At 41.9% G+C, this 18,395-nt stretch overlaps 1 protein-coding gene across 5 annotated transcripts; it reads left to right on the top strand.

The window, feature by feature from the left end:
* The first annotated feature begins 1,129 nt into the window (after positions 1-1,129).
* On the top strand, positions 1,130-17,234 carry plekha3 (pleckstrin homology domain containing A3). 5 transcript variants are annotated; one of them, XM_033023856.1, is made up of 8 exons: positions 1,131-1,411; positions 2,605-2,721; positions 3,028-3,183; positions 3,895-4,031; positions 9,626-9,796; positions 9,988-10,031; positions 10,898-11,025; positions 14,750-17,234. In XM_033023856.1, the coding sequence occupies exons 1-8, from the start codon at positions 1,372-1,374 to the stop codon at positions 14,779-14,781; spliced, it is 825 nt and encodes a 274-aa protein (XP_032879747.1). In that variant the 5' UTR covers positions 1,131-1,371; the 3' UTR covers positions 14,782-17,234. The 5 variants fall into 5 exon arrangements, 2 of the variants coding, with proteins under 2 accessions (XP_032879747.1, XP_032879748.1); XM_033023857.1 differs by having other exon boundaries at positions 14,350-17,234; XR_004412544.1 differs by lacking the exon at positions 9,988-10,031 and having other exon boundaries at positions 1,130-1,411; positions 10,901-11,025; positions 14,350-17,234.
* Positions 17,235-18,395: the final 1,161 nt, after the last annotated feature.

The raw sequence follows: 18,395 nt of genomic DNA, 5'->3' as shown, positions 1-18,395 counted from the left end.
TTATACCGAAGTTAGACACAAAAAGCTGGAGTAACTCGGCATCTCTGGAGAGAAGGAATGGAGTCTAGATCCTTCATGAGTGTTTGTATCGTCATATGTCCCAGATAGCATTATGAAATTCTTACTAGTAGCAACACGTGAATATTTTTAAGGCAGAAATAGATAGATTCTTGATTAGTACTGGTCAGAGGTTATGGGGAGGAGGCAGGAGAATGGGGTTAGGAGGGAGAGATAGATCAGCCATGATTGAATGAATGGCGGAGTAGACTTGATGGGCCGAACGGCCTAATTAAACAGAAACATAGAAAATAGGTGCAGGAGGAGGCCATTCGGCCCATCGAGCCAGCATTCATTGTGATCATGGCTGATCGTCCCCAATCAATAACCCGTGCCTAGCTTCTCCCCATATCCCTTGATTCTATTCCTATTCCTTATGACCTTATGAACACAACAGAATATGTAAACAACGTCCTCTGTAAGCAATATAATAAAGGAGAAAACAAAGTTTGGCGTTTTCCAATGCATAATGTTTTATGTAAAGCACTTTGAATTACCTTGTTGTTGAAAGGTGCTATACAAATAAACTTGCCTTGCCTTGCCTTGTGCAGATACCGACAATATGTTAGAAATGCTGTTTGACCCGCTGAGTTACTCCAGCTTTTTGTGTCTATCTTCGCTTTAAACCAGCATCTGCAGTTCCTTCCTACACATGCATACATTCAGGGAAACAGCAGGGAATAATTAAAAAGATACAAAGTGCTAGAGCCATTCCAGACAGGCACAAAATGCTGGAGCGACTCAGCGGGACAGGCAGCATCTCTGGAGAAAAGGAATGGGTTTCGGGGGTCGAGACCCTTCTTCAGACCGAGCCGTCACCCATTCCTTCTCTCCAGAGATGCTGCCTGCAGGACCCGCTGAGTTACTCCAGAATTTTTGTGTACCTTCGATTTTCCAGCATCTGCAGTTCCTTCTTGAACAGGGTTACCCTTTCCATTGGTTATCCTGGCACCGCCCCCCTGATGACGTACATTGGTCAATTAACACGTCAATCAGTGGATCTGGCTGCGCCCACGGCGGGGGGGGCGGGACCATCTCGCTGGTCGATCACGTGGTGACGTCACGTCTCGGTCCGACGTGGCTGCGCAGGCGGCGCGGGGTGAGGGGTGAGCGGGCAGCGGCCGCGCCGACGGCCTGTCTGTCTGTGTCTGCCCGCCTGTGTGTTGCAGGCGCCGGTTCCCTGGACGGGTCGGGCCGCCATGCTGCCGAGCGCAGGCTCCTCCCGTGCCGCTGGCGCCGCTCTGAGGCCGCGCCTCCGGCTGCAGGCCGGGCTCGCCGACTGCGTGTGAGGCGGCGCCGCCGCGCCGTGTGAAGATGGAAGGAATACTTTACAAGTGGACCAACTACCTGACGGGTGAGGGAGGCCCCGGAGCCGGCCCGCACCGCACCGGGGGAGCGCCGCCTGGTCCTGTCATCTTGACCCCTGACAGGGACTACACTCTCCATCACTCCCTCATCAGCTCATCCCCGTTGTCCCTTCCCACTCGCCCATCTCCAACCTCTGGCACTTCACCTGAAACTGTAGGAGATGCAACACTTGCCCCAACACTCCCTCACCACCAGCATCCAGGGAACTAACTCAACAGCCCTTCTAAGTGAGGCAGAGATTCACATGCACTTCCTCCAACCTCGTCTACTACATTCTCTACTACATGCGGTCTTGACATATGGTCTTTACATCTGCCAGACCCAACGTAGATAGATGTGTGATTGTTCTGCAGAATTCTTGTGCTATCTGCAATGGCCATCTTGATCCTGTAGTTCCATGTCATTTCAACTTCCCCTTCCTTTACTACACTGATTTGTTGCCTTCAATCTTCCAGGATGATGCCCAGTATAAAACAGATCCACCTGAGCGGCAAGACCCAAAGTTATAAAAATGGAACTTTCCAATTTCAAGTGAACCCCCATCTGTTCACCCAAGTTCAGTCCCCCATTATCCACCTTTTCAATCCTATCTCCTCCCCCACCTGGTTCCGTATGATTATCATCCACATATCTATCTGGTTTGGATTTTTCTTTCTTGATTCACCTTTCCTCTCATTACTCCCCCCACCCATCCCCATAGCCCCATCTGCCCGTCATCCTTATCTCTCCCATTCTCCCCAAATCTGATTGTAACTATGATCATCCTACCTCCCCTCCCACTCGGGTTGCACAGTGGCACAGCTGTAGAGTTGCAGCTTTACAGCGCTAGAGACCTGGGTTAGATCCTGACTATGGGTGCTGTCCATACAATCTTTGTGACTGCGTGGATTTCTCCAGGTGCTCCGGTTTACTCCCATGCTCCAAAGACTTGCAGGTTTGTAGGTTAATTGGCTTTTGTAAATTGTTCTTATTGTGTAGGATAAAACGAGTGTGGGAGATGCTGGTCAACGTGGACTCGGTGGGCCGAAGGGCCTGTTTACTTGCTATCTGTAAACTAAACTCTCACCTATATACTGGCTATTTTCACGGCATTTTCAGTCCTGCGCCTGGTATCTGTCCTGTGAAAATTGCTACGTCAAAGAATTAAATAGTAATGTAAATGTTATTTCTCTTCCTCAGGTTGGCAGCCTCGTTGGTTCATACTGGACAATGGAATACTTTCTTATTATGATTCTCAGGATGATGTTAACAAAGGCAGCAAAGGGAGTATCAAAATGGCTGTTTGCGAAATTAAAGGCAAGTGATAAACACTTTTCCTAAATCAAATTAAATCAGTTAATATTAAATGAAATAATTTGACCTAGATTATTTTATCTTCTGTAAAGAAAATACCACCATCCTTAATCTTCAGCAGATTTGCATAGATATTTTATTTAGCTCTTAGGGTAGGATATCCAGGCACTTTCAGAACACCAAAAACTGATTGTTAACTTTTTGTAGAAATTAGAATACTGGCAGTATTTTTTTTTCTACAACTTTTTTGTGAGTTTAGTTGTATTTAACTATGGAATCACTTCATCACTTGTTCTTCTTTAAAACTAGTACATTCAACAGATAACACACGAATGGAGCTGATTATTCCTGGAGAACAACATTTCTATGTCAAATCAGTCAATGCTGCTGAGAGGCAGAGATGGTTGGTGGCACTAGGCAGTTCGAAAGCATGTCTTGCAGATACAAGGACTAAAAAAGAAAAAGGTAATATTAAATACAAGCAGGATGAAAACATACATAAAGGAAATTCAAAGCTACCTGCTGTAACTATTTGATGAACTGTTATATTAATAATTGAGCAATAAGTAAAGTGGTGGAGGAGTCATCGAGTCAGGCAGCATTTAGTGGACAGATGACATATTGGTTCAGGACTCCTCTTCATACTCATAGAGTCATATACCGTGGAAACAAGCCCTTGGGGCCAATTTGCCCACACCGACCAACGCGCCTCATCTTCATTAGTTCCACCTGCCTGCTTTTGGCCCATATCCTTCCAAACCTGTCCGATCCATGTACCCACTCAAATGTTTTTTAAATGTTGTGATACTCCAGACAGTTTTAAGAAGAGTTGCAACCTAAGACGTTGTCTGTCCACTTCCCTCCACAGATGCTGCCTAGCATGCTGAGTTCCTCCAGCACTTTATTTGTTGCTCAAGAAAGTAAATACAACTCTTAACAACCTTGTTGGTAAACAGTAAAAAGTATTAATTGCACTCTAACTGTAAAATAATTAATTTATAAGTTATATATGGTTTGCAAAATATAACAAATAAATTGTCAGCCTAATACTGGTGTTGGTCCATGTCAGATTATTCGGTGGGTCTTGCTCATAATTAACTATGTCGACGAATTTTGATGTATAAATACGTTTCACTAATTTATTAGTTCACATTGTGTATTATTTTAATTCTGCAGAAATCAATGAGACCATTGAATCTCTCAGAACTAAGATGTCCGAACTTCGGTTGTATTGTGACTTGCTAATGCAGCAAGTGCATACAATACAAGAGTCTGTTAAACAGGATCAGCCAGGTTTGACGCCACCTGCTGAGGTATAGTATCAGAATATATATATATATATTATATACTAGACTAAGTGGGACCCGTTGGGTCCCAGCATCACACGGGAGGGCTGGTCCCCCAACGCAATATTCCAGCTCTGCACCAATTCCAATATTGCTGGCCAGTGGGGTGGGGGGGGGGCCTTTCTGGAGTGCTAGTATGTGTGTTGTGGGTCAAAGCAACTGGTTTCCAGAAGGCTAGTATGGACATTGTAGGCTGAATGGATTATTGGGCTGGCACATCAGTCACTCTGGCCGGGCAGCTCAGTCACTCTGGCCGGGCAGCTCAGTCACTCAGTCTGTTGTGCGCTGAAGGGACTGGTTTCCAGAGAGCTAGTATGGACATTGTGGACTGAATGGATTTTTGGACTTGCAGTTCAGTAAGTCATGGCTGGTGGGCTGGCACTTCAGTCACTTACAGCTGGTGGGCTGGCATTTCACTTACTCATGGCTGGTGGGCTGGCAGCCCAGTCACTCACAGCTGGTGGTGGCAGTTCACTCAGTCACCCGTCCTCCCTTCACCCCCCACTCTGCTCCATGCCATTCCCCTCCCCCACACGCATTCAGTCCATCTCCCCCCATGCACTCTTAGTGGCTCTCCGACAGCGCAGCCATTCCTGCCTATTAGGTTACTATTGTGATGAAGAGCACGCAGGCATGGCAAGTGGAAAAAGGATTTATTAAAGTTATTTTTTGTTGTGTCTCTTGCTGTGTTCTGCTGCTCACTGCCTCTTGATAACACTTTGCTTTTGATATTAAAAAAAAGATAATTTTAATATAGAGAGATTAAGCGGTCAAATTTTAACAAAGAAAATCTGAGAATTTACCTCAAAAGTCATCACGGAGTGTAGGCCGCAAGTCCAACCTCACAGCACTCCAAGCCAATTTCACAGCATTTCAAGCAGAGTGCGCACACACACACACACACACACACACACACACACACACACACACAAAGGCAATCACACACATGCAGCCAGACACACACACAAAGACACACTCACACAGAAATACACAAACACAAAGACACACACACACATAGTCACAAACACGTTCACACAGACACACACACAGACAGACACTCATACACAGAGACACAGTCAAACACACACACATACAGTCACTCACACATACACACTCGTACACAGACAGTCACACATTCATCCACAGACACAGCAACTCATACATACGCACGCACAGACAGACGACACACACTTTAGAAGCAATAGAGATACTATCTGCAAGCATTTTAGAACCAATAGAGACACTTTGCAAGCATTTTAGAACCAATAGACATTTTTTTCAAGCATTTTAGACCAATAGACATTTTTTCGCAAGCATTTTAGAACCAATAGACTTTTTTTGCAAGCATTTTAGAACCAATAGAGACACTTTTTGCAAGCATTTTAGAACCAATAGACATTTTTTGCAAGCATTTTAGAACCAATAGACATTTTTTGCAAGCATTTTAGAACCAATAGACATTTTTTTGCAAGCATTTTAGAACCAATAGAGACTCTTTTGGCAAGCATTTTAGAACCAATAGAGACACTTTTGGCAATCATTTTAGAACCAATAGAGACAATTTTGGCAAGCATTTTAGAACCAATAGACACACTTTTTGGCAAGCATTTTAGAACCAATAGACACTTTTTGGCAAGCATTTTAGAACCAATAGACATTTTTGTAGAAAACATTTTAGAACCAATAGATTTTTTTAGAAAACATTGTAGAACCAATAGAGACACTTTTTGCAAGCATTGTAGAACCAATAGAGACACTTTTTGCAAGCATTGTAGAACCAATAGAGACACTTTTGCAAGCATTTTAGAACCAATAGAGACACTTTTTGCAAGCATTTTAGAACGAATAGACACACTTTTTGCAAGCATTTTAGAACCAATAGACATTTTTGGCAAGCATTGTAGAACCAATAGACATTTTTGGCAAGCATTTTAGAAACAATAGACATTTTTGGCAAGCATTTTAGAACCAACAGACATTTATTGCAAGCATTTTAGAACCAATAGACATTTTTTTGCAAGCATTTTAGAACCAAAAGAGACTTTTTGCAAGCATTTTAGAACCAATAGACATTTTTTTGCAAGCATTTTAGAACCAATAGACATTTTTTGCAAGCATTTTAGAACCAATAGACATTTTTTGCAAGCACTTTAGAACCAATAGACACCTTTTGCAAGCATTTTAGAACCAATAGACACTTTTTGCAAGCATTTTAGAACCAATAGAGACACTTTTTGCAAGCATTTTAGAACCAATAGACATTTTTTGCAAGCTTTAGAACCAATAGTCATCTTTATGCAAGCTTTAGAACCAATAGACATTTTTCGCAAGCATTTTAGAACCAATAGACATTTTTTGCAAGCATTTTAGAACCAATAGACATTTTTGCAAGCATTTTAGAACCAATAGACATTTTTTGCAAGCATTTTAGAACCAATAGACATTTTTTTGCAAGCATTTTAGAACCTAAAAAGACACATTCTGCAAGCATTGTAGAACCAAAAGAGACACTTTTTGCAAACATTTTAGAACCAATAGACACTTTTTGCAAACATTTTAGAACCAATAGACACTTTTTCCAAGCATTTTAGAACCAATAGTCATTTTTTTTGCAAGCTTTAGAACCAATAGACATTTTTTTGCAAGCTTTAGAACCAATAGACATTTTTTTGCAAGCATTTTACAACCAATAGAATTTTTTTGCAAGCATTTTAGAACCAATAGACTTTTTTTTGCAAACATTTTACAACCAAAAAAAGACGCATTCTGCAAGCATTGTAGAACCAATAGACACTTTTTGCAAGCATTTTAGAGCCAATAGACACCTTTTGCAAACATTTTAGAATCAATAGACACTCTTTGCAAGCATTTTAGAACCAATAGACACTTTTTGCAAGCATTTTAAAACCAATAGACACTTTTTGCAAGCATTTTAAAACCAATAGACACTTTATGCAAGCATTTTAGAACCACTAAGGGCATTCACATTTGAGTTGACATGTGTTCAGTGTTATTCACAGCTCAGAGAAACGTGACCCTCTGCCTTCCTCCATCTTGAAGAGAGTGTGAGGCACACCACTTCTGGGTTTATAGTCCCTCCCCCTCGCAGGAGCAGCAGAGAGAATGGCAAATCTTTTAAAAACATTAATATCTCTCTGATTTTTCATCAATGGGAAAAATCCTCCGGTCCCGTAAGGCGGAGGGGGGCTCTGAGCGAGGTGGCCAAAAATGACAGCCGTAGGTGGCGGCGTTCTTTCAGAAATCGCGCCACAGTGTGCCAAAAGCGGTCAAGATCAGAGTTTTATTAATATACTAGACCAAGTGCAGACCCGTTGGGTCTGTTCCCCCAACGTGCGGTTGTGGGGGGGGGGAGGCTGCATGCAGCGTCACACACTAACTATCTCCCCCCCCGCACTCACGCTAATTACCCCCCTTGATATATTAATATTATTAATTTGCTCCTTTTACCCCATAACCACCCTATCTACTGACACATAGCCCCAAACTTGCAGTCACATCTAGAGAGGGGGGGGGGGGTAGAGGTGGGGTAGAGAGTGAGGGCAGAGACAGAGACACAGAGAAAGGGGCAAGAGGGATAGGGGGGTGGAGAGGAGGAGAAGAGGGTGAGGGGGGGGAAGGTGGGGGAGGAGGGGAGGAGAGAGAGAGGGTGAGGGGGAGAGGGAGTGCTGAGAGGGGGGTGAGGGGGAGCAGGGGGGGGTAGGGGGTGTGGAGGGGATGGGTGGAGAGAGGGGGGGAGGAGAGAGGGGGAGAGAGAGGGTGTGCTGAGAGGGGGGTGAGATGAGGGGAAGTGGAGGGAAGGGGGTAGGGGTGTGGAGGGGAGGGGATGGAGGGGGAGAAAAAGAAGGGAGAGAGGGGGAGGAGAAGGAGAGGGGATGGGATGGGAGAGGAGGGGGAGGGAGAGAGAGGGGGAGGGGGAGAGAGAGAGGGGGAGGGGGAGAGAGAGAGGGGGAGGGGGAGAGAGAGAGACTTTTTACTTCAACCCAAACAACCATTTGCAGGCAGTGCTTTTTTACCTCAGACTAACCAACTTTTCATTTTCAAACCAAATTAAGGGTGCTCACAGTGCTGTAGACATTTGTTCCGTCTCATTCAGAGCTCTGATGGAGGCACACCACTTGCAGAGACTGATTGAGGCACACCACTTGCAGGGACTGATTGAGGCACACCACTTGCAGGGACTGATTGAGGCACACCACTTCCTGGTTTTATAGTCCCTCCCCCTCCCTCCAGCAGGGGCAGCAGAGAGAATGGGGAATTTTGTAAAAAACATTAATATCTCTGTCATATTTCATCGACGGGAAAAATCCTCGGCACACATGCGGCGGAGGGGGGCTCTGAGCGAGGTGGCCAAAAATGACAGCCGTAGGTGGCGACGTTCTCTCGGAAATCGCAGCACAGATCACCAAAACCGGTCAAGAACAGAGTTTTAGTAATATAGATATATATATATATATATATGGAATATATGTATTTGTATGTATTTATTTTTATTAGTTATAGCTAGTATCTGATGAAACTGATGAGAAGATCCTAAATACAAATTAAAACATTTGTGTGCAGTATGGCAATTCTCTCTGCTTCAACTAGACTATCTGAGTGACTTAGAAAAATTCATATGTTCGTCCTTCCAATCCAATCATAGAGTGATACAGTGTGGAAACAGGCCCATCTTGCCCACACCGGCCAACGATGTCCCATCCACACTAGCCCACCTGCCTGCGCTTGGTCCATATCCCACCAAACCTGTCCTATCCATGTAACTGTCTAAGGTAGACAAAAGTGCTGGAGAAACTCAGCGGGTGCAGCAGCATCTATGGAGCGAAGGAAATAGGCAACGTTTCGGGCCGAAACCCTTCTTCAGACTCACGGAGCGAAGGAAATAGGCAAAGTTTTGGGCCAAAACCCTTCCAGCTCCAGTCGTACCTCATGGCTTCCAGCTCCAGTCATACCTCATGACTTCCAGCTCCAGTCCCTCCATCTCGTACCTCATGGCTTCCAGCTCCAGTTACCCCGACCACATGTACCTGTCTAATTGTTTCTTAAACGATGGGATAGTCCCAGCCTCAACTACCTCCTCTGGCAGTTTGTTCCATACACCCGCCACCCTTTGTGTGAAAAAGTTACCCCTCGGATTCCTATTAAATCTTTTCCCCTTTACCTGAACCTATGTCCTCTGGTCCTCGATTCCCCTACTCTGGGCAAGAGACTGTGCAAGAGACCCGTTCTATTCCTCTCATGATTTTGTACACTGAGTGACGACATTGTTAAGATTTTTGGTAACCTCTGTGTAACATGGAATAGTGTAGACATCTCTGTTCAGCTGAGTATGAGATTATTTTCTGGCTAATTGTTCTTTTATGTATTATACCTTTTGGTGCTAAGTAATTTTCCCATATGAAATAGTGTTGACTCATATTTGTTAATTTACTGGCCTGGAACCTGTACCTATGTAAGGGGATGGTTCTTTCAATCTGCTAGTATTTTGAGAAATTCATTAATCCCAATTGTGTATCTAAAATGAATGTATTTTTGTTTCTTAGAATATGAATGAAGCCTCTTCTTTGCTCAGTGCCACGTGTAATACCTTCATTACAACTCTTGAAGAGTGTATGAAAATAGCCAATGCCAAGTTTAAGCCAGAAATGTTCCAGTTTACTCACTCCGATCCACTTGTCTCTCCTGTTTCACCATCACCAGTTCAGATGGTTCGGGTATGGTATTATTAAGAGGAACAAATACACATTTATTCCTCTATATGTTAATGTTTCTGCATTTTTTTTAATGCTGCTATTATTTTCTTGTGTAATGTTTAATTGTCGTTTTGTTCCTTCTTGATATAAAATGGACTGATGCAAGTTTAATTTAGATGTTTTGTAAGTTGGTAACTTTTTCAATATTGCAGATGAAACGATCAATTAGTCATCCTGGTACCATTCTTTATGATGGGTAAGAGAAAGGAGTTTTGTTGTTGGTTATTAATACAAATTATATTGGTAATTGCCTGGAACGTGATAAAAATATGGGAGTGCCAGAAGCAAATGGTGCTTTTGCAAACAAGGAGAGGCTGGACAAGCATACAATTAATATGAGAAAAGAGAATTAAGCTAACAAATTTGGATGAGGAGAGGCTAAAAGAGTCTAGAGCTCAAACTGCCATGGACAAGTTGGACCCAATGGGCTGTTTCAACACCATATATTCCCTGTAATTGTTTAATGATGAGATCTTTTGATTACATAATTATCCTGCCCAGGTATTCATGTTGCTCTGGGGATATGAAAGGAGATGTCTGGGCATTTAGAGGATTTAGGATGTGGTTGTTAGGGTCGGAATCGGTGGCGGTGGCGGTGGTGGTAATTAGGCAGATGTTTAAGAACACAAAACCTTTCCTGGCATGGATATATGGATAACTGGTAAATCTCAAAAGGGTTGTGTAAAAGAAGAAAGAAAGTGCAAGATTTATCTGGCTTAACATTTTGATCAATATTATCACAAATTTGTACAAGTAAACTTGCTTTTGAATGTACTGGTGATTGTCATTTATCATAGTATTTAATTATTCTGCATGACTGCGTAATAGCATAGTATTAAATAATGCCAGTATATTGCCTTCCTTCACCTGTGAAGAAAATAAATACTGTGATAATGCTATAAATTTTATTACTAAATTCGAATCAAATTAATCCATCTTATTCACTTAAGTTCCAGTTTGCGTTTTACAATTATTTGACTATCAGAGCACTATCCTTTTAGTACCTTGCATCTTGATTTGTGTCTGATCTTATTCTTGGTTAAGTTTACATTTTGCATTTAGCAGGAAACTGGACGCTCCTCACCAAAAGGAAATGCTTATTGCAACGTTACGGCCTGAAGTGCACAGGAGAATACGGACGTATTCAGATACTGAATCATACAATGATGGTGGTCTGGATGATCCAGAAAGTAAGCATTGAAATAGATTCTGCCGATACATGTATGTAGTTTCAAAAATTGATTTAATGTCATTCTTAGTACAGGTGCACAACCTTTTATCCGAAAGTCTTGGGACCAGACACTTTTCGTAATTCGGAATTTTTCGGCTTTCGGAATAGAAGATTTTTAGCGTAGATTTTAACGGCTGGCTCAGTGGTAGAGTGCTCGGCTCATATCCGCAAGGTCGCGAGTTTGCGCCTCGATCCCGGCAGTTACTCGATCGCGAGTTTGAGTCTTCAATGTAGTTTTTTCTTGCAGAATAGGAGAGAATAAGGAGGGTTAGGCTGGGATCATTCTCTGCGAGATGATCTTAGTGCGGGAGACAAGTGTAGGAGAGGTGTACTGACTGTGTGGGCAGAACTTTGGAAGTGATTGCCCACCATTCTCAAAAGCCGCTGTGTCTCCCTGTCCCTGGGATAGCAGGGGGCGATCAAACAGCACAATACCCCCCTCCCCCTCCAACTCCAGAGGAATCCGCCCCCCGATGGGCCGCTACGGCGACAATTGGCAGTTCGCCCACAGCCCGAGCTGCGCCACCCCAAGAACAAGACGTACCTTGCACACCATCAGCTTCTGCCCCAATGTAAAACAATATTTCTCTTCAGGCGTGTTCCTCTGGAGTTGGAGCGGGGCTGGGCTGGAGTTGCTGATCTGGGATCTCCGTGTTTGCAATGGGCCTGGGGGTCGGTGTCCCGATGACGGGGCGCAGTTCAGGCTGTGGGCGGACTGCCACTTGTCGCCGTAGCGGCCCATCGGGGAGCGGCTTCTGGTGGTCCTGACGTCACCGGCCACCCCCCTGTACAGGAGCTGAGACTGGGAACTGTACCGCCCTTGCAGGAGAGTGGGGTTGTTTGCAGTTGCAGAGGGAGGGGGCAAGGGCGGTACAGTTCCCAGTCTCAGCTCCAGTCCAGGGGGGTGGCCGGAGACGTCATGACCAACAGGAACCCGCTCCCCGATGGGCCGCTACAGCGACAAGTGGCAGTTCGCCCACAGCCCGAGCTGCGCCCCCTCATCCGCAACCCGGGTTCCTCTGGAGTTGGAACGGGGCTGGGCTAGAGTTGCTGCTGGCTGTGAGTCTCTGGGATCTCCGTGCTTGCAGTCGGTGTCCCGTTGGTCCTGACGTCTCCGGCCACCCCCCTGGACAGGAGCTGAGACTGGGAACTGTACCGCCCTTGCCCCCTCCCTCTGCAACTGCAAACAACCCCACTCTCCTGCTCACCTGCAAGGGCGGGGCTGGGCTGCTGCTGGCTGTGGGTCTCTGGGATCTCTGTGCTTGCAGTGGGCCTGGGGGTCGGTGTCCCGTTGGTCCTGACGTCTCCGGTGACTGGCACTGACCTGCTGGCATCGCCGACGTGAAGACAGTGCAAAGCCCCCGCGCCGGTGCAATGGGCGGGGAGCTGGAGAGGGGAGGGAAAGGGTCACACACATGGCCGGGAAGCAGAGGGGTGTAGGTGGGGTGAAACTGAAGGGAGCGACAATCTGCTGCTGCCTGCCCGCTGAGTTAAAACGTTCCCGTGGGAACTTTTTAACTCAGCGGGCAGGCAGCAGCAGATTGTCAATTATTAACCCTCCCGCACAATATACCCTCACCTTCTCTTTTATGAATGGGGATTTAGTTCCCCTTTCTTCGAGGACCGACCGGAGGTTCCGCTGTCACCTCTGCGGGCCGCCCTCGGTGAACGTCTTCAAGGACCTTTCTTCAAGGACCGAAAAAATGTCCGCTATTCGGAGCTTTTCGTTATTTGGAATTTCGGATAAAAGGTTGTGCACCTGTACATAAAAAAAATTTGGAGTGAAAATTTGGGGCCCAATGTAAAACAATATTTCTCTTCAGGCTGTTAATTGACCCTCTCCTACCACTGCTGATTTGTTTTGATACCCATTTTAGTTTTATTTTACCTTTATGAAGTGCTTTGGGACATTTTTCTACATTATAGTTAATTATCAATAGATTTATGAGCTTTGTAATTTAGTTTAGTTTATTGTCACATGCACTGAGGTACAGTGAAAAGCTTTTTGTTGTGTGCTATCCAGTCAGCAAAAAGACTACACATGGTTACAATCAAGCTGTCCATCATGTACAGATACAGGATAAAAGGAATAACTTTTAATGCAAGATAAAGTCCGATTAAAGATAGTCCGGTCTCCAATGAGGTAGATGATCGGTCAGGACTATAACAACATGCAAGAAACTGTCCCTGAATCTGGAGGTGTGCATTTTCATAATTATTATCACTTGCCTGATGGGAGAGGGGGGTGACCGGGCTGAGACCCGTCCTTGATTATTCTGGTGCCCTTGCCAAGGCAGCGTGAAGTGTAGGGAGGTTGCTTTGTGTGAAGGTCTGGGCTACTTTCACAACTCGGCAATTTCTTGCGGTCTTGGATGGAGCCATTCTCAAACCATGTTGTGATACATCCTGATAAAATGCTTTCAACGGCACATCTGTAGAAGCTGGTGAGAGTTGTTGGGGACATGCCGAAAGTCCTAAGCCTAAATAAGTGAGTGGAACAATGTAAATGCTACTACCCAGATTGCTGATTTGGAATTTTGCATCACACCTATGATAGTTGCTGTGAACCACCATGGGACCTACATCAAAGAAAAAGGCCAATGACTTGGGCTATTTTGGGAGCACCATCAGTGGCACATCTAAATGCTCCTGGCTCCGGCTACCTGAGCTTATTTCCCACCTCTGGTGCTGTCTGTGGAATAAGCAAAGTTACTTGAAAAGCTGAAGGGCCCGTTTCTGTGATGTACAATTCTATCATGTATTGCGCCCATTTCTCCCTGTCCCCTCTTTTCCACCCCTTCCTCCCCATCCCAATCCCCTTCCACATATTCTTTCCACTGGCTTTTTATTTCACACTTCTATCCTTATCTGGACTCGCACTTGTTATCTTTTCATCTCTGGCCTTTGTCCAACTACCTGCCATTCAAAACTCTCCTCTCATCTATCACTTGCCAGACTTTGTCCCACCCCTCTATTCCAGCTTTCTTCATCCCTCCGACCCGAAACGTCACCTAGCAGTATTTTCCGGATATGCTGCCTGACTCGCTGAGTTACTCCAGCACTTTGTCTTTTTATTTTAAACAAGCATCTGCAATTCTGTGTGTCTCTGTGATTCTTAGGTTTGTGTCAAATGTATGTCCTTGGCTTTAAACGTTAAGTTAAATTTAAATTTAAACGTTAAGTTGAGATCTTTAAAATCTGTGGACTGAAACAGTTTTTGTGAGTAAAAATATATATATATATTGGTCCTAAAATTGTAAATTAATTGTTATGATTCTTACAGAGATTGCTTAAATTTCTCGAAATTCTTTATTGACTGCAAATGGTGAATTTCCTCCAGTGACCATTCTGGAAGAAAATGCTGCAATCTCAAGGAAGAAAACCGGGACAGAGGGTCATTTTGTTGCACTTTCAAGTTGAATATCTGAATTAAAATGGATTTAAAATATGATCACTGCTAATATTGCTATGCAATTACTGCTAGCATTTAGATATTGCAACAAGAGGGAAATGGTTTCCCAGTTAAATGGTTTTCCCTGCACTTTATAATACGACATCAAGTCAGAAAACCTGAGAAGCTTACCCAACCTTATTTCTATTATATATTTTCAGTAAGTTACAACTGTATTTTCTACAGTATTGTGTAATAAACCCACTGAAGATCAGTGATCATCTGATTTCAGAACTTTGCCATACAGAACAATGGTACCATTGAGTTAATAACAACTGTGAAGCTTCAGTGGTGAAATAAGGACGCAACACATGACTAAAGACAGCATTGCCGGAGGTGTGCACTTTGGGGATTGTTGGCCAGGATTTGAGAGAAGGAATTAAATCCTTGGGGCTGCACAAATTCACTGTATGCACCCGTGTATCCTTGGACAATGAGCATTCTGGAGGAATTGCAGTTGGATGTTGTTTCTATTTACACCTTTTATTTGACTTTGTAGTTAGTACATGTTGAATGAAACCTGTTATGTATATGAACATTGAGTACTGTTGTAGGATGAGGTTTGGATTGTGCTTCATTTTTTTAGTAGCAGACAATTAGTACTGGTTATACCAGAACTCATAGGTATAGAAGCAGTTTCTGAAACAAAGTTAAAACTATTGTGCTCTGCATTACCTTTTTGAAAGAGAAATTAGTAGATTCTATCCACTTAAATATTAAAGGAATGAAAAGGTGTATTTTCTATTCAATAAAAATACATTGATAAAATACAATAGTGACCCAGGTACAATTGTAACTGGCAACTATAGAAAATAAATTACTTTTTTATATGACCATCTTCATTTGAGGTAAAGGGAAAAGTTTTTCATTTGAGTTGAAACCTTCAATGGTTTAATTGGCTAATATGGCAAGCAAAAGTTATTTGGTTTAAATGGTTTAAAATAAACATTTTGTAACTCTTAAACCAGTTATTTCCAGTCTATTTGCAGAAATGTAACCTGTTGTGCAATGGAAGAGATTTCAGAGCTCTGGTGTTTCCTTATCACTTGTGCCATATTTAAGCAGAGGTCTGAAATAAAGCCAGAATAGTGAATTGTAGCTCACACGAATTTGTTACCTGGATTTAAATTAGATGACCGGAAAAAGGATAATTTGTCCCACTTTTCCCTAAATGTAATGCATTTATATATTAACAATTCAATATCAATCATCAGTTAAAATCTTTTCAATCCCAATTACTTTTGTTGCTCTTATTTATATGCTGGGTATGCTGTCAATGCAGTTTATTTAGCAATCTGTTTCTTCCAATATAAACAATATGATTACAACATAGGGTGGAATTATATTACTTTAACACATTTAGTAGAAACAGTTGTAGTGTTAAACTTTGTTTTACTGCCTATTAAACTTAACAACATTCCAGTGTTTTTAGACTCCATTCTCCAAAATGCCATTGTTTTAAATGAAAAATATTTAAGTTTGCAATGTTTGCGTATTTTTCTAATAATAGACAACGTGTTGTGATGATTTCATAATTCCATGATTTATAAAAACTACACTTCAGACATGTTAGTGTTCTAAACATAGATTCACTGATGTGCAGGGTATACACAGCACTTTAATGTCCAAAACCCCAAGGCCTAGTCTAAGAGGAGAATGTCTAAATTTGGTCCCCCAAACCAGCCTTTAAAGATAGAACTAGTATTAAACAAATAAAAGTGTCAACATACTAGTAAATAATGGAATTAATGATACCAAGTGAGAAAGAGTAATTTAATGCTATTAACTATGCTATCAATTTGTTCTTTTGTGAATATTAAATACTGTGAATATTAAGAGTTTGCATGCAGAATTTGTAAAATGGACAGATTTATATCATGCATTTTTGTTTTTAACAAGTCCATAGCTTCAGGCATTCAAGCTTAAAATTCATGATGTTCTAATTTAGCTGATAACTGGAAGCCTCCCGTTTGTGAACTGCCTGGTCTCTGCTGGAGCACCAATAACAAATTTGAACGTTGGTACCCTGGGTCTCAGGAGAGGAAAATCCAACCAGAATTTCAATTACCATCTCTTCTCAACTTTGCCATCCTCTTGGGGTATGTTTTCAGATGTCTGTGAAGATGGAATTATGTGACTTCCCCATTCCAGTCAACTGCCACACCTTTTTTTGTATCCATTGAGGTTTGTTAATATTGCTCTGGCGTTTTGCATGAATAACAGGCCCCTTGGATAAAAATTGAATCCAGAGCTGAGCAGCACAAATTAAAGCTGGAAAGGAGGGAAGAAAATGTCCCACTTAATTGTCTTAAAACATGTAGCACTAAGTTTTATTAGTGATTTTTTTCCGCTGTTATAAATTACAATGAAATAAAATTGTTCACTTTTCAAATTTTTATGCTTTTCACTGATTAACTATAATAGTTTAAATGTTAATACATTCACATCAAGAGAATATAATTGCTTTTAGAGCAGATATTTTGAAGTATTGTAATCTAAATCGGGTATTGTGGAGCCATTAAGATATCAGCATGATTGATTTATAATGTCATGTATAAAATGTGAATTTTGCTCTCGGTCAATGTAAATAACTATTGGGGAAAGGACAATAATACTGCTTTCAGGATGTCCTTTAGGATTTGCTGGTTCGATGTGTGAAATGGCCTGCTTTTTCTCGATGACGGATTTTATAAAGAAATTAAATTGTTCTGAAAATATGTTGATCTAGATTAATATTTAAATATTAGTGTGAAAATAACAGAGAACTTCACTCCAATCAGAACCTAATAGATCAAGTTAAGTCAAATTTATTGTCATGCACAAGTACGTTGAGGGTCAGGACAAGAAAACACACAAAAACAAATTACACATATTTCTAAAAATGACAATGCAAAAAAAATTACTGCAGAATGTTAGATCTTTGCTTTTAATTGTGAATATTATGAAACTAAAGTAACATTGCAAGTACACCAACCTGCTATCATGGCATTCAGTTATGTTAATTTTGATTATGCCAACAATTCAAATCTAGTAGAATCTGAAGAGAATATTGAATTTGCAGGATGATGGAAGTAAGACAGAGATCCAGTAATGGAATGGATAAAACTTGAGCTGTGATTAAGCTTACATTATTTTGGTAGATTAGAAATGTTGGTGTACTGATTTTGCTCATCATCTTTTCAGTTGCTTTTTACAAAGTTACTGAAATAACATGTAATTCCTACTTATTTCATTTTACATTTCCTCCTTTTGTATAACCTTAGAACATTTTCTCATACTGATATTTACTGCTTATAGAACAGTTTGTATTATGGAATAAGTCACTTGTATGATTTTGTTAGAAAGATATAACTAACCACATTTTCTAAAGCCAGATTCTCTTTTTGAGGCTTTTTCAAGATGTCTTTGAGTACGTGTTGAAATTACTTCCCCAAGCCATTATTGAATATTTGCCCAGCTGAATGAATTATAGTCACAAATTACTTAATCTTTACAAGTAAATTTTTAATCTATTTACCGAGGTTTTTTTTTTGAAAGACCCTTTCCCATTTTCCGAGCTTGTGAAAAATTACATATGTAATAATACTGAACCAAATTAACCCCTTCTAAATTTTAGTATTGTTCTGGCCTAGGTTTGAATTTAAATGTTGATTATAATTAAATCATGATGTGGACAATGAGTGGAGTTTAACAAATGTAGAAAATATCATAAACCCTTGCAATTTCTTCTCTTCCATTCTGAATTACATGGTATTATACAATATCTGCTTTGGTTAAAACTTTCAACCAAACACTGCTTACGTATTGCTTTTTGAGAAGTTATATTCAACCAAAGCAACACAAACCCAGCCGGAGAAACGTTTTGTCTGCCCAAACCA

This window comes from Amblyraja radiata, chromosome 7 (assembly GCF_010909765.2).
Source record: "Amblyraja radiata isolate CabotCenter1 chromosome 7, sAmbRad1.1.pri, whole genome shotgun sequence".
Classification (NCBI taxonomy): Eukaryota; Metazoa; Chordata; class Chondrichthyes; order Rajiformes; family Rajidae; genus Amblyraja; species Amblyraja radiata.
Note: the sequence above shows the minus strand (reverse complement) of the source record. Positions and strands in the feature narration are given on the sequence as shown.